This window comes from Lontra canadensis, unplaced genomic scaffold, assembly GCF_010015895.1.
Source record: "Lontra canadensis isolate GAN:19392208 unplaced genomic scaffold, GSC_riverotter_1.0 scaffold29, whole genome shotgun sequence".
Taxonomy (NCBI): domain Eukaryota; kingdom Metazoa; phylum Chordata; class Mammalia; order Carnivora; family Mustelidae; genus Lontra; species Lontra canadensis.
This window is the reverse complement of record NW_022631023.1, coordinates 10340061-10354226: the sequence shown is the minus strand read 5'-3', so window position 1 is coordinate 10354226 and position 14166 is coordinate 10340061. Positions and strand designations below refer to the sequence as shown.

At 51.9% G+C, this 14166-nt stretch overlaps 1 protein-coding gene across 2 annotated transcripts; it reads right to left on the bottom strand.

Annotated features, from left to right (window-relative positions):
- Positions 1–1130: 1130 nt before the first annotated feature.
- Positions 1131–11833, bottom strand: KCNE1 (potassium voltage-gated channel subfamily E regulatory subunit 1). 2 transcript variants are annotated; one of them, XM_032865379.1, is made up of 3 exons: positions 11720–11833; positions 2654–3104; positions 1131–1732 (listed from the first exon to the last, which is right to left on the bottom strand). In XM_032865379.1, the coding sequence occupies exon 2, from the start codon at positions 3051–3053 to the stop codon at positions 2661–2663; it is 393 nt and encodes a 130-aa protein (XP_032721270.1). In that variant the 5' UTR covers positions 3054–3104; positions 11720–11833; the 3' UTR covers positions 1131–1732; positions 2654–2660. The 2 variants fall into 2 exon arrangements, with proteins under 2 accessions (XP_032721270.1, XP_032721269.1); XM_032865378.1 differs by having other exon boundaries at positions 1131–3104.
- Positions 11834–14166: the final 2333 nt, after the last annotated feature.

The following is a 14166-nucleotide window of genomic DNA, read 5'->3' as shown; positions in this document are numbered from 1 at the left end:
CCCGTTTAATATTTTTTAAAGATTTTATTTATTTATTTGAGAGAGAGAGAGAGAGAGAGAGCATGAGAAGGGGGAGAGTCAGAGGGAGAAGCAGACTCCCTCCCGAGCAGGGAGCCCGTTGCGGGACTCGATCCTAGGACTCCAGGATCACGACCTGGGCTGAAGGCAGATGCTTAACCAACTGACCACCCAGGCGCCCAGAGATTCCGTGTCTAAAGAGCTCAGGACAATAGCCGGACGGGCCGATTGCTCTGGGCATATTCAACCAAATTTTAACGTATGGGCACAGGCATCTGAAAATGTGTGGCTTATAAAAGGATTGATGGGTGCTGAGGGGAGGGTGCTGAATATCCGGTCCCTTGAGGACCGGGAGGACTGCAGCTCATAGGACCTCCTTCTGCCTTAGAAGTCCCAAGAGTCCCAGTGGGGGGAAGCGCCAGCTGCTGGGCCTGGGGTCCCAGCCACCGTGCCTGCTCTGACTCACATCACGTGTCACATGCTCTCGGGGTTCCCCTCCAAACCTGAGCTCTAGGTCCACCTGCCTTCCCCGTGGGCAACCTGGGTCTGTTGGAAGCAGATAGCTCATGCAGGGTCCATGAGGGGCAAGCAAGTGTGAGACGGTTTCCAGCAGCCCTTGATCCCCGGAGATGCTGGGCAAAATGTGTCCATGTGCATTTTTCAGGTCCCGGGGATCGCAGCTTTTATTAGATTTCCAAAGGATTCGGACCCCAAGAAGCACTCATCATGGGGACTATAGTCGTCCAGGGCAGAGCTCTGCCCCAGAGATGTCCTAACCCCTGCCTCCAAGCTCTCCTGCAGGCACCACGGCCAGCCTGTGAAGCCAGGGCTGCAATCGGCTGCTCCAGATTCGTCCACTGAGAACGGCCAACGATGCTTGTGGGTAAGCAGGCCGAAACCACGGTGCGTGTTGTCTGCGATTCTCGAAGGTCAGGGAACTCCAAGTGGGTTTTCTTCCACTGCCCTGAGCAATGGCCCCAGCACCACATGCCTCCCCCCTAATTCTTTTCCTCCTCTCTCATCTTCGAGGGATGATTCCCAGAGAATCTTCTGTCTGATGAGGAGGAGAATGGCCAAGAAAACTGCTATCTCTGGGAGAGGGGGCAGAGCGGGGGGGAGGGGGGGACACTGTCTGAGTCGCCTGTGGTCGTCCCAACAGAACCCAAATCAAACATGACACACTCCTCATCTCACAGTTCTGGAGGCCCCAAGTCCGAAACCATGGTGTGGCAGGGCCACGTCCCTGTGAAGCCTGTAGGGGGAGACTCTCCTTGCCTCTCCCAGTCTGGCTGTGGCCGGCAGTCCTCGGCCATCCTTGGCTCACAGAGGGGTCACTCCAGTCTCCACCTGTCTTCACGAGGGTTCTCCCCATGTGTCCATGACCTGATTTCCCACATCTTATAGGAGTATCGGTCATAATGAATGTGGGCCTACCCCAGGGACCTCATTTTCACCTGATGACATCTGCAAAAGCCCTCTTTCCAAGTACGGTCACATTCACAGGGACCAAGGTTAGGACTTGAACATGTCTTCTCGGGGGGACACAATTCAACCACGATGGGCACATCGTCTCAAAAGGCCCTGTCCCCTTGATGCCATGTGTTACCACTTACCCAGACCCACTCTTTCTCTGGGGTTCTGGGGAGGCAGGTGCACCCCTCTCTCCCCTTGGCACCCATTCTGAAGTGGAAATTTTTTCTCCAGCATCTCAGTCCTATAGGAAGTGAATTATTTTGAGATTAACACGTGTGAGTAGGAAGTGTCTCTTTGTGTATTTCTGTGGCGCGTGTGTGCCTCTGTGGGTATGCATGTGCGTGTGGGTGTGAAAGTGTGTGTGTTTGGAGGGGGTATGTGTGAAGGGTTGATGTAGGGGAGGGGCAGGAGGGAGGGAGGAAGAGGAGGCCAGAGTCACTGTAGCAAGGGCGTTAGTGACAAGGGCAGAGTGGAATTGTCCTGTGACTAGGGCAGGGGGTAAGCTTGTGATAAATATGGGAGTATTATGCGTCTGGTCTCAGTCCTATAAAATAGGATACTAGTTCAGATACTGACTGTTATTTTGACAGGAACCAAAATAACAGGGGTCTAACGAAGGTCAGAGTTAGTTTGTTTCCCATAATGCCTGAGCTGATGGGTGAGCAGGAAGGCAGGGCGACACTGCCCCACGACGTTGCCCAGACTCTCGCTGCTCTGCCATCCCTGAGGATGCTGTCCTTTTCCAGAGTCACAGCTGGCTCACTACCACATCCCCGTCCCAGCCACTGGGAAGGCGGGACAAAGGGAAGTGGAGGACGCACCCTTTCCTTCTCAAGAATCCCACTTCTATGGGCCCAAACGTCACTACGTGACCTTGCTAGGACCCTGCAAGGGAGTCTGGGAAGTAGAGCTCTTCTCAGAGAGAGGCCGTGATCTCAGGACTGCTGCTAAAATCAACAAGGCAGGGACAGACACTGGGGAGCAGCTGGCAGTCCCCAGGGAAGGAATGGGACTGCAGAGGAACAGTGCTATGAAGCTAGCTAACCCCTCACCCTTTACGATCTGCAAAACACCCTAACGACATCGCTACCAGAAAGAGCACACCAGGCACGGGATGAGAAAAACCAGATCGCCAGGCAGAATCGGTCCGGCTTCAACCAACCGTGGGATCACGACAGAGGTTTTATCTCGGGGAGGTGCGTGCGGGGCCTCTCCACCGCCAGCTGGTTTTCGATGACGTAACACGCCTTGCAGCTCTCCAGGACGCGGGCCTGGAAGTACGCCTTGTCCTTCTCCTGCCAGGAGTCCGACTCGATGTACACGTTGAACGGGTCGTGGGAGTGCTCCAGCTTCTTGGAGCGGATGTAGCTCAGCATGATGCCCAGAGTGAAGAAGCCGAAGAAGCCCAGCACCATGAGGATGTAGAGCGCGGCCAGCTGGCCGTCCTCGCTGCGCGGCGACCTGCGCGCCACGCCCGACACGTTGCCGCCCGGCGCCCCCGTCCCCAGCCGCCACAGCGCCGTCAGGAAGGGCGTCAGCGCGGTGGTGTTGGGCGGAACCATCCCGGGCCTCTACTTTCTGCTGCGGGGGCTCGAGCTTGCCGAGAAAACGTTCTGAAAGAGAAGTGCAATCTGAAATCGGAAACGGTGTCGTGGCCCAGACCCGCGCGCACATGCGCATTTTGTGACCTCTCCGGGCAGAGGAGGGCCCGGACGTACACCCGAGTTCCCGGCAGGTGCCCAGTTGAACCTGCACAGAGCCTCTCTCTCTCTCTCTCTCCCCTTTTTTTTTTCTTTTTTAAAAGATTTTATTTATTAATTTTACAGAGAGAGCACAAGAAGGAAGAGAGGCAGGCAGGGGGGTGGGGGGGAAGCAGGCTCCCCGCTGAGCAGAGAGCCCGATGTGGGGGCTCCATCCTAGGATACTGGGATCATGACCTGAGCCTAAGGCAGAGGCTTAACCCACTGAGCCACCCAGGTGCCCCATGCACAGAGCCTCTCTTGACTGACCAATCAATTGATTTCCTTTTTTTTTTTTTTTTTTTTTTTTTTTTTTTAGGTTTCATTTCTTTTTTTGACAGCACAAGCAGGGGGAGCAGCAGAAACAGAAGGAGAAGAAGGCTTCCCACGGAGCAGGAAGCCCAATGCGGGGCTGGATCCCAGGACCCTGAGATCATGATCTGAGCTGAAGGCAGACGCTTAACCGACTGAGCCACCCAGGAGCCACGATTCCCTCTTATTTCCACTCACTTCTCCCACCGCCTACCTCCACGGGTGAGCGCCAGTATGAGCTCCTCTAATATACACCCTGGATTATGTGTGTGTGTTTTAGTTTATGTGCTATGGACCGAATTTAGTCCCCCAGTTCACATCTGGAAACCCTAAGCCCCAGTGGACTGCACCTGGAGATGAGGTCTTCAGGAGCTAAGTCAGGTTACAGGAGGCTGCACAGGTGGGACCCTAACCTGCTAGGACCATGGCCTTCTACTAAGAGAGGGAAATCTCCCTCTCCTACATGAGGACCCTATGAGAAGGCGACCACTTGCAAGCCTGGAGGCGAGCTCTCACCAGGAACCAACCCTTCTGGAACCTTGATCTTAGACTTACAGCTCCCAAACTGTGAGAAAACAGATGTCTATTGTGTAAGCCCCCAGGCTGTGGGATTTGGTCATAGTGGCCTGAGCTAGGATGGGTAAGTGGTACAGGGTTACATATCTGCCTCTCCTTCCTTCTCCTCCTTCCATTGTGGCTTTTTGGCCTTTGGCCTCGAAGGGCCAGAGTGTTCTAGCTTGTGCTGTGTTGGTCCCCTCCCTGCCCCCCTGTCCTGTGCTGAGTGGCTCTCACAGGCCATGTGGAAAGAGACAGTATCCCCATCACTTCAATCTGGATGTCGGCATCACCGAAAACCCAGAGAACAGGCCTGGGAACTGTGAGAGCTTATGTTTCCAAGAAGCTCTGGAATTCTGTCAGGGGGTTCATGAGTCACTGATAAGCTCAACAGGTTTTATTCATATCTTTGAGAACATGCTGGCCTCCATCCTGCCACCACCACCCCCCGCCCTCTAGGCCTCGCTGGGAGACAAAATACCCAGAGCCAACTTGATGAGGCCTCCCGTGAAACTGGACCCACAAGGGGCTACAGAGGGCTGACCAGATTCCCAGGCCTCACCCAATTCTCAGGGCTCTCAAAGCCATTGTGAGCAACATTCACTCAAGACACCTTGGAGTGGCTGTTGAAACTAAGGGTGACGGTTTGGGACCATAGTTGCTGGTCAGAAACCCCATGGAAAGAGAAATTCCGATGTACATGGTTGGGCAGGGTGGGAGGGGTGGTGCGGGCTCAGCCTCTCCCAGCTCGGGTGGGGGCTGTGACATCACACATTGTCTCACCAGGACTGATGTCAATCTAGAGCTGTTTCTTAGGACTGGCTTAAATTTTGCAACCTCTGAACAGAGCCCTGGGGGGAGATGCTTGGTACCTGCCCTAAGCCCCTCTCCCTCTACCTGTCCCTGGGATGTCGGTGCACCCCAGAATTCCTGTTGGCCCTTGCTTCTCACTCTGCCCTCTCCCTGGGTGGTTGCACCTGCCGTTCAGGATCCCCCACATGGCCATGACCCCAGGGGCCCTTCTGAGTGCCAGAGCTGGGTGCCCCATGACCTGCCAAGGATTCATATACTTTCAGCCAAACCCCAGGCCCCTCCACCTCAGCCACACCCCTCCTGCCATGCGCCTCAGTGAGCAGAGGGGTTGTGTACCCACCCCCCACCCCAAAACCTGTCAACCCCACTGCAAATACCAATAGATCGGTCCTCGGCTCAAAGGCCTTTCCAGGTTCTGCCCTACCTTTAGGGTGAAACACCCCATTTTCGGCATGGATATGGGGCCAAATGCAAGGACTCTGGCCTCCCCTCTTATTTGACTATTGTCACTTGCCCAGACGCTATGCTCCAGCCTGGCTGGCTGCTTGCCCAGCCCTGTACACATCACCCCCACTTTCCACGTCTCCAGCAGAGGCAGCCCCTCCTTCCTGGCCCACAGAACCTACTCATGCTTTTGAGTCCAGCTCAGCCTTCTCTGATGTGTGGGGCTGGCTTAGCACCAGCAAGCATGCCCATAAAGGCTGCTGTGCTCCCTGCTGACTTCACGACAGTCATCATCCCTGTCCTGCACCCTGTGCCCCGCAGCTTCCCTAGCCTGGTGCTTGGCACGCAGCAGCTGAGGAGCTGTCCTGAACTCCTTAATACCTCCTGATGGTGTAACACCTGATTCTTCATAACCTGAGTATCTAATGAACAGATGCTTCCACTGTCTCCCTCTGAGAGCCCAGACTCAGGGAGCAGAAGTGGAGGAGGAGAAAGAGACCCATTGTTGGAATTACACCTCCACTCAAGGTTTGGATTCTGGCCTTCCTGCTTTCCGGCTACATGACTCTGGTCACGTTCCTTAGACCTGTTCAGTCTTTTTCTCTTTGGAAATGGGGAGAAACATCACTGACATCTGGAGCTGTTGGATCACTGACCCAGCGTGCAGAGACGGCGATGTAACATAGGACACATGGCGGTGCCCACTTAGGGTCCTGAGGGTGAGTGCGTTGGTTTTTCCAGCTTTTTAAGAAATATCAGCCAGGACACCTGGGTGGCTCAGTTGATTAATTACCTGACTCTTGGCTTTGGCTCAGGTCATGATCTCAGGGTCGTGGGATCGAGCCCTGTGTTCTCTCCCCACCCCTCCTTCTGCTTGTGTGTATGCTTTCTCTCTCTCTCAATGAATAAATAAAATCTTTGGGGGGAAAAGGAGGGGGGGCTCAGTCATTAAGCAGCTGCCTTCAGCTCAGGATATGATCTCAGGGTCCTGGGATCGAGTCCCATGTTGGGCTCCCTGCTCAGCAGGGAGTCTCTTCTCCCTCTCCCTCTGCCTCTGCCTGCTGCTCCGCCTGCTTGTGCGCACTCTCTCTCTCAAATAAACAAATAAAAACTCAAAAAAAAAAAATAGAATGATGGTAGAAAACCTCCAGAGGTTAATTGGTTTAGAACCAATAGCGCCACAGAGCAAGTGAATTTAACAGTAACTTCTACACCTAATTCATATGTGTGGGATCACGGAGAAGACATGTTACTTAAAATGAGATGGACTTTCCTATGGCCAGAGGAGGTAACCAGAAACATCTGCGTTGAAAAACCTGGCAGGCCAACCATCCTCAGTCTTGCTTTAAGGTAGTGGTGCTCAAATTTTGGCACGCTTTAAATGCCTGCCTGCCTGCCTGCCTTCCTTCCTTCCTTCCTTCCAAGATTTATTTATTTTAGGTGGGGGAAGGAGCAGAGGGAGAGAGTGTCTTAAGTAGACTTTGCCCTGAGTGCAGAGCCCAACAACGTGTAGCTCGATCTCACGACTCTGAGATCAGGACCTGAGCTGAAACCAAGAGTCGGTTGCTTACCCGACTGTGCCACCCAGGTGCCCCGGCACACTTTAGAATCACCTTCTAAAAATGCAGAGTGTTGGGCTCCACTCCCAGAGTTTCTGATCTAGAATGGCTGGTGTGGGGTCTGAGAACTTGCGTTCCAACAAATTCACAGGTGCTGCTGAAGCTGCTGGCCTGGGGACCCCCGCCTGGTGACCTATGGGAATCATCTGGAGAGCTTTAAGAGAAGTACTGATGGTCAGATTCCCCCCTCCAAAGACTGTGCGGTCCTTGCTTTGGGTTCCTTTCTGGCATAAATCTTCCTAGGTGATCCTGATTTGTAGCTAAGGCTGAGACCTACCGGACTATGGCACCTTAGGAAACTGACCAATTTTTCATACTGCAAGGTGCCAGGAAGAATTTGATAAGAGAAATGATTTCATAAAGTACTTTTCAAAACCTCATTTGTTTTTTAGATTTTCTTTTTTGGTCTTCTACGTCCCTGATAGAATCTGAAGAGGAGACACAGGGAGAAATTCTCAAGTCTTCACCATAAGCCCAGCTGCTTCCCACCTAACTCACGCGGACACCTTAAATGATACAGCTTCCAAAAGACCCGAAAAGTCAAGTTCATTAACTGCCTTTCAAGTAATGACTTGAATTTTTAAAGAAAAAAATCTCCTTCTTACTTTACATTTAATTCATTGTATTGCTTTTGCGAAATGCCCTCTGTGCCCCCAAGGCCTGCCTGCTGGGTCACGTGGTGTTCTGGGTAATGAGTCTCAAAATGTGTTTGGCAATGCCCTCTTAATAATCAGCATGGTGTAAACGAACTCAATCTGCATGTCAGCTGGGGGTTTATGTCCCATTCTCCAAGTTCACTTCCATTATAATGCCAACGCACTGCCCAATGGCCACTGTTTCAGACCACTGGACTCACAGGGATTTGAAGAGCAACAAAGCCAGCAATTTTAACTTACAAGAAACTGGGCTCCACACAGTTCAGCTGACCTGCCCAAGGTCATGCCTCTTATCAGAAATACATCTCAAATGTAATCTTGTAGCCATGACCTCACATTTTATTAGTACAGAATAAGGAGTTCTCAGGACTTTGCAGAAAGGAGATGGATTCTAGAATTAAGGTCAAGGGAACTTGAGGACCTGGCCATTTATATCAGGTAAAACCAGGTCTACCCAAATGAGGACTGGCTTGGGACCCGAAGATGCCATCAGAAGACCCCCTTCCCTACTTTTTGTAGCTTGCACAGTGACGAGGGGGCTGGGGGTGGGTGGCAAGCAGCAGGAACCGGGGAGGTCCAACTCTAAACACAACCTGTTTTATGCCCCCACTCATGCTGAACATTCTCAAACTGGCCTTAGTGGGTCTAGAAAGAGAGGGCTTCTAGAAGCGTCTGCTTTGGCATGGGTTTGAGACTACACGTGCAGAACAGATACTGCCCCTAATCAAGGTTAGTACAATTTTCTTTTTTCTCCAAAGCTCACACATACCAACTGGGTCTCCAGTACCCTGGGATTGGAAGGTCCCCAGCTGCACCCAGAGGAAAAGAGGGCAGTGAGGGATGTCACATGGTGCTGGCACACATCACCCCCGTTTGCATTTCTCTCACATGTTCCAGCTCCGTGCGTTGTCAGCACTGATAACAGCCTGGAAGCTTTTAGAACAGATTTCCCAGCCCTGCCACCTTGCCTTCTTGCTCAAGCATTTACTGAGCAACGAAGGTTTCTGTGGGCTGACTCCGTCCATACTTCTGCTGAGAGTGTTAGATGCTGGGGAGGGGGTCGGGGGGTGTCCAATTCAGAGCCAGGAGATCTGAATTCAGGCCTCCACTGGGCCTCAGTTGACTTATCTTAGTAAACAGGCGTAACGTTCCTATCATCTTTTTTTTTTTTTTAACATTTTGTTTGTTTATTTGACAGAGAGACAGTGAGAGAGGAAACACAAGCAAGGAGAGTAGGAGAGGAAGAAGCAGGCTTCCTGCTGTGCAGGGAGCCCGAGGTGGGGCTCGATCCCAGGACCCTGGAATCAGACGTCAGCTGAAGGCAGATGCCTAACTGACTGAGCCACCCAGACGCCCCACGTTCCTATCATCTTAACAGCATTCTTTAAGCATTTCCTCAAAGAGCAGCCAGTCCTGACATCATCATTAGGCTTTACGTGCTTGAGGAAGCAGAATTAGGGCAAAGCCAATTATGGATTAGCCTAATTTGGGTAAATATGATCTTACTGCGTCAAGAATTCTGCAAGCATATTTTCCCTGGAAGCCACTGTCAATTATTTTCATCTTTATCTCGACAAATTCTGGAGACATATTTACCTCCAAGCAGATAAAAAGCCAACAGGGGCCCCCAGACCCTTCCAGGGTGTGAAGGATGGCAACGTGACCCAGCGAGCTGGTGAGGGGGACCCAGCCAAACTCAGTATGGGAAAAAGGACATGCATTTTGGCATGGAGAATGGACGGGAGGATTCCCAGACTCTGGAGGGTAGCTGAAGTCACACAGAAAGAGGGCAAGTGGACTATCACCTTCAGCAACCTAAATAAATTTGAGGAGCCTCAGTTTTCTTATCCAAAAACTGAGCATAATGGAATCTCCCCCGATTACACCACAGGGTTCTGTGAGACGTGGAACAAACCCATAACTTTGCTACCTCTAAATTTTGTTGCTCTCTCTCCAAGAGGGGCGTGACCGCCATATTTGCTTGTCAAAATTCTACTGGTCCTCCAAACGCCTAGTCCTATGCCAACCTGGGTGCAAATGCCCCTCTCCCCCTTTGATCACCTGGTGCCTTGACTGTACTGCCCATATTCTAATTTGTTTCACAGTGATTTATGGACTTGTCTGGGCATTTCCTTCCAGAAGCTCAGGAAGGTCAGAGACTGTCTTGCTCACCTTGTCCCCACTCCAGCATGCAGAACCGTTCTATAAGAGATTGCTGAATTAAATGGGGGAGGCAAAGTATTAGATTCAACACAAACGCAATGTGATTGTTGAGTGCAAATAACCAATGAAGTATAATACACTCGTGAAAGAAATTGGTAAGTAGCCAAAAGAAAACCTCTTTCAATATAGTCTGGTTTTATATAATAAAATGTAAACAATTTTTATTTATATTTATGTATTTTATTAGTATTATTTATTTTGTATATTAAAATTGATATTATTGTTATTATTATTAAGATTTTATTTATTTATTTGACAGAGACAGACACAGCGAAAGAGGGAACACAAGCAGGGGGAGTGGGAGAGGGAGAAGCAGGCTTCCCACTGAGCAGGGAGCCCCGTGCGGGGCTCGATTCCAGGACCCTGGGATCATGACCTGAGCTGAAGGCAGACGCTTAATGACTGAGCCACCTAGGGTTCCTAAAATTGGTATTATTAACATAGTTACATACGTATCCACAACCTACTTTCTTCCTAAAAAGGTTTAAGGCGGTCAGTACTCGTTGACAGTATGGCTGAATTTTTATCCCTTCTCCACTCCTGATAACCCCTATCCCGTTTTTTCTTTCTTTTTTCCATGTTACTTAAACTTTAAACTATGCTAATACGTTTTTCTTATTTATTATGTCCATTGCTTATTGTTTGTCTTCTCCACCGAAACTCAAGCTTTTGTGTGCCTGTGTTCTTCTGCATGCATCTCAAGGTCTCGATCAGCATCTGGCATACGGTAGGGGTGCGATAAATATTCATGGCATGCAGGTGGGCATACGGGAATGCGTGAATGAGTAAATGTCCCATTCGACTACCAGAAAGCCCCAACCACCAGCTCTACCGTCAGAGACTTAAGATGACAAGACTGAGTCCTCTGATGTCTTTACAGTGTACTTTTTTTTCAAAACAATCCAATTTCTAAGAGCCAGTCCAAAGCCAGACCTCCAGGGATATTCTTAAAAGGGAGAACGCTTTCCTCACAACCATCCCTCACTGGCCTCTGATGGGCTTATGAAACAGATCACAGAAAGCGGGTTTTGGCCCCCTCCTTAGCCATCCACAGATCAGAGTCAAGATGCTTTCTGGCAAGTCACCGCATATGAATTTAAACAGCTGTGCGATCACACCAAAGCTCCCCACCACCAGGATCGTAAATGACAGCAGTGGTTACTGATCAGGACTTTCGTTAGTGGAACTAGAAGCTCCTTCTTAAACCTAAATGGGGCCTCAAACAGTTCACATACAGCAGTTTGAAAAATCCGGGGTGGCTGGGGTTGGGGGTGGGAGGGAGACAATGTAACAGGTGATACAGATCCTGAACATACACAGAGCTGCTACTCGGTCAAGTTTCTTCCAGAAGTTCCCCAATTACTACAGTCAAGAGCAGATACCATCAATGTACTCCACGTCCCATGCCTTTTCCCCAGGGAGATGCCAAGGCCCAAGAACCTTCCTGGTCAAGAAATTCAAAAGTTCCCTTTGAGGCCGGATGTATCTGCAGGTACCGCCTGAGCTGGATGGTGGTCTTTGAAACGGAGAGGGGACTGGGATCTTGGGCGGTTTTAGTTTTCTTTGGGCCTTGGAGGTAGTTCCCAAATTTTCTACAAGAATGTCTGAGGTTTTATTAAAACGGGGAAATGTGGTTGTTCTTTGGTGGTAAGACCGGTCCCCACGCGTGCGCCTCTAAGTGAAGCCCCGCTGAGAGAAGAGAGGAGCGGGCCGAATCCTCCGTCCCGTCCGGTCTCCCCGGGCGGGGTGGTCGCCGCGCCTCCGGCCCCGGGGGCTGAGACCCGGTCCCTGGAGCCCCCATCAGAGTGGCCCGACTGGGGCGCCGGCGCGCGGGGCGCGGAGCCGGGAGGCGCGAGCGTGCACTTACCGGGTCCGGGGCGCCGAGGCGGCCGGGTGCGCAGGGGGTCCGCCGGGCCGCGCGCAGGACACAGACGGCCGAGCCCGAGGCGGCGCGCTCCCCGGCGGGTGGCAGCTCTGGCAGGCGGGCGGGCGGGGCCTCCCGGAGCCCGCGGGCGCCCCGCCCTGTCTCCGCGCCGCCAGGCTGAGCCCGGGCCCCCCGACCCACCCCAGACCAGCCCCCTCCCACCCGGCCCTCCTCTGCCCAGCCGAGCGCCTCGGATCGCGCCGGGTAGGCTCAGGGTCGGCAGAAAGTCCCTATTACTACAATCGCCAGCCAGACAGACAGACCTTCCCGTGGGAGTTTGCAGTGGGCCGGCGAGAAGCAAGAGAAAGGCATTCCGGGAGACCCCCACCCGCGGCCAAAAGCCAGGACAAACGTCCCTTCCAACAGCTCCCAACAGTAACTCAAAGACGCTCACAACCCAGCAGACTCCTGTTAGCCGCATCCCCCACCTGAGCTGTGTCCACGCAACCAAGCGCCAGAATTATGTAGTGTGGGGGTGGGGGGCGTCCAGCTCTGAGCAGGAAGTGCAGCTGGGCATGGGATAGGTGCGGTCCCCGCCCGCGGGAGTCAGTCGCTGGGGCTACCCACGCCTTGGTCGGGGCACTCCAGAGTCGTTGGGGGCGGAGGGACCGGCCACGAGGGGCAAACTGCACAAGGGCCCAAGTGACCTGCTAGCCAATTTCACAGCCGCTGCCCACAGCATGGGGGGGGGGGGGGGGGGCGAGGCTGGGCCCCGGGCCATTTCCAAATGACAGGCCCGTGGAAGCTCTGGGGGATGAGGTCCAGGCTCACGCTCTGCAGGCGGAAAGCAGAGGAAGAAGGTTCCTGATCTAGAGCCTGAAGATGCTCCCTCGGCTTGGTCTTCCTCCTTCACTCTCCTTCTTGGGTCTTGGGCTGGGTGCTGTCCTGGGGAGCAAGTCCTCAGAGGGGTCCGCCGACGCATGTGACATTCCAGGGCTCAGCTCAGCCGGCAAAGGCCGAGTTGGCACCTCCCTGTTTCGTGGGTACCGGTACAAACCCACCCCAGACACCTGGGAAAGCCTAAAGTGCCCTTGGCCTGGATGCGTTAGTTGTACTCTGCGAAGTCTCTTCGGCGGGGTGGGTCTGAAACTTAGAGAAGCTTTATGCATAAACCGTTCTTTGTAGATTTTCTTGCAATAGCTAGAATCTGAATGTCTCAGAACAAAAAGTGGTTCATGAGGGTACCTCGGATAGACTAAAAAAGCACAGTGTGGATATTGTCGGCTGGGCTTATGTGGTAGCTTATGTGGGATCTATTTTCTTATTTACACTATTCTGTATTTTCCTTTGCCTGTTTGTTTTTGTTCTTGTTTTTGTTTGTTTTGGTTTTTTTGCAATAGCTCTATGTTCTTTAATATTTAGGGGAAAAAATACGTACAGTTTATCTGGAAATTCCCTTGGGCATGCTGTATGGAGGTGGTCTCTTTTTGCCCATCTTTCCACAAAAGACTCCACACTAGGGGGAAATGGATAGTGGATTGAAGCAAAGTTTGTCCTGTCAAATTTGTGTGCAGCCCTTTCAGGGCAAGCCTGCAGGCCAGGTGACCATGTGGGGCGCACCCCACACCAGCTGTGAGATTACTGTGTCCCCTGGCGGGGGAACGGGGCCTGCCCACCTGTCACCTGTCACCCAGTGTGTATGGCAGTGTTTGCGAAAGGTGTGACATATGTGAATGGTGTCGCTCTTAATTCTCTTCCTGGTTCTCTCCATCCCACAGATGATGGGTTATTTCATTATGATGATACCATTTTTGTCATTTCTTATTTGTAATGATAAGACATGATTATAGCCAAGAAAGACTGTATTTTCTCTCTTTTTTTAAAAAAGATTTTACTCATTTGAGAGAGAGAGAGAGTGTGAGCGCACTAGAGGGAGCAGGGTAAGAGGGAGAAATAGAGCAGGGAGCCCGATGCGGGACTCGGATCCTGGGAACTCCGGGGTCATGACCTGGGCCAAAGGCAGTTGCTTAACCAACTGAACCACCCAGGTGCCATGACTGTGTTTTGTTTCTTGAAATGGTTTCTCCTTCTCTCTTTCTCTTCCTGCTTCTACCTTTCTAGACTCACCTTTCTCCCACCTTACAGGTGTGACCAAGCTTAAAATAATCATAACAATAGAGCTACAGCCTGCATAGCCCTTGGGTGGGTCATTTCTCTGCTCTCTCTGGTTCCTCCACCTTTTCCATTCTTCTTGGTCCCTTCAGTGGGAGCTGGGTCTTGGGGAAAGGGTGGCAAGCGTAGACCCCTGCTCTTCTCAGTGGGTTTACGTTCCTCTTCTGTGAGTTCCCACCTCACTGCAGGGGAGCACCTGAAGCCAGAGATCCAGCCACTCTTCCTTCTTTCTTAGGAAAATCCCCTATCTCATTTTGCAACTTGGCTGTCGTGCATAT

What these genes read in the sequence shown, in the direction of transcription:
- KCNE1 (XM_032865378.1), bottom strand. Translation starts at nt 3,053, where the DNA reads ATGGTTCCGCCCAACACCACCGCGCTGACGCCCTTCCTGACGGCGCTG.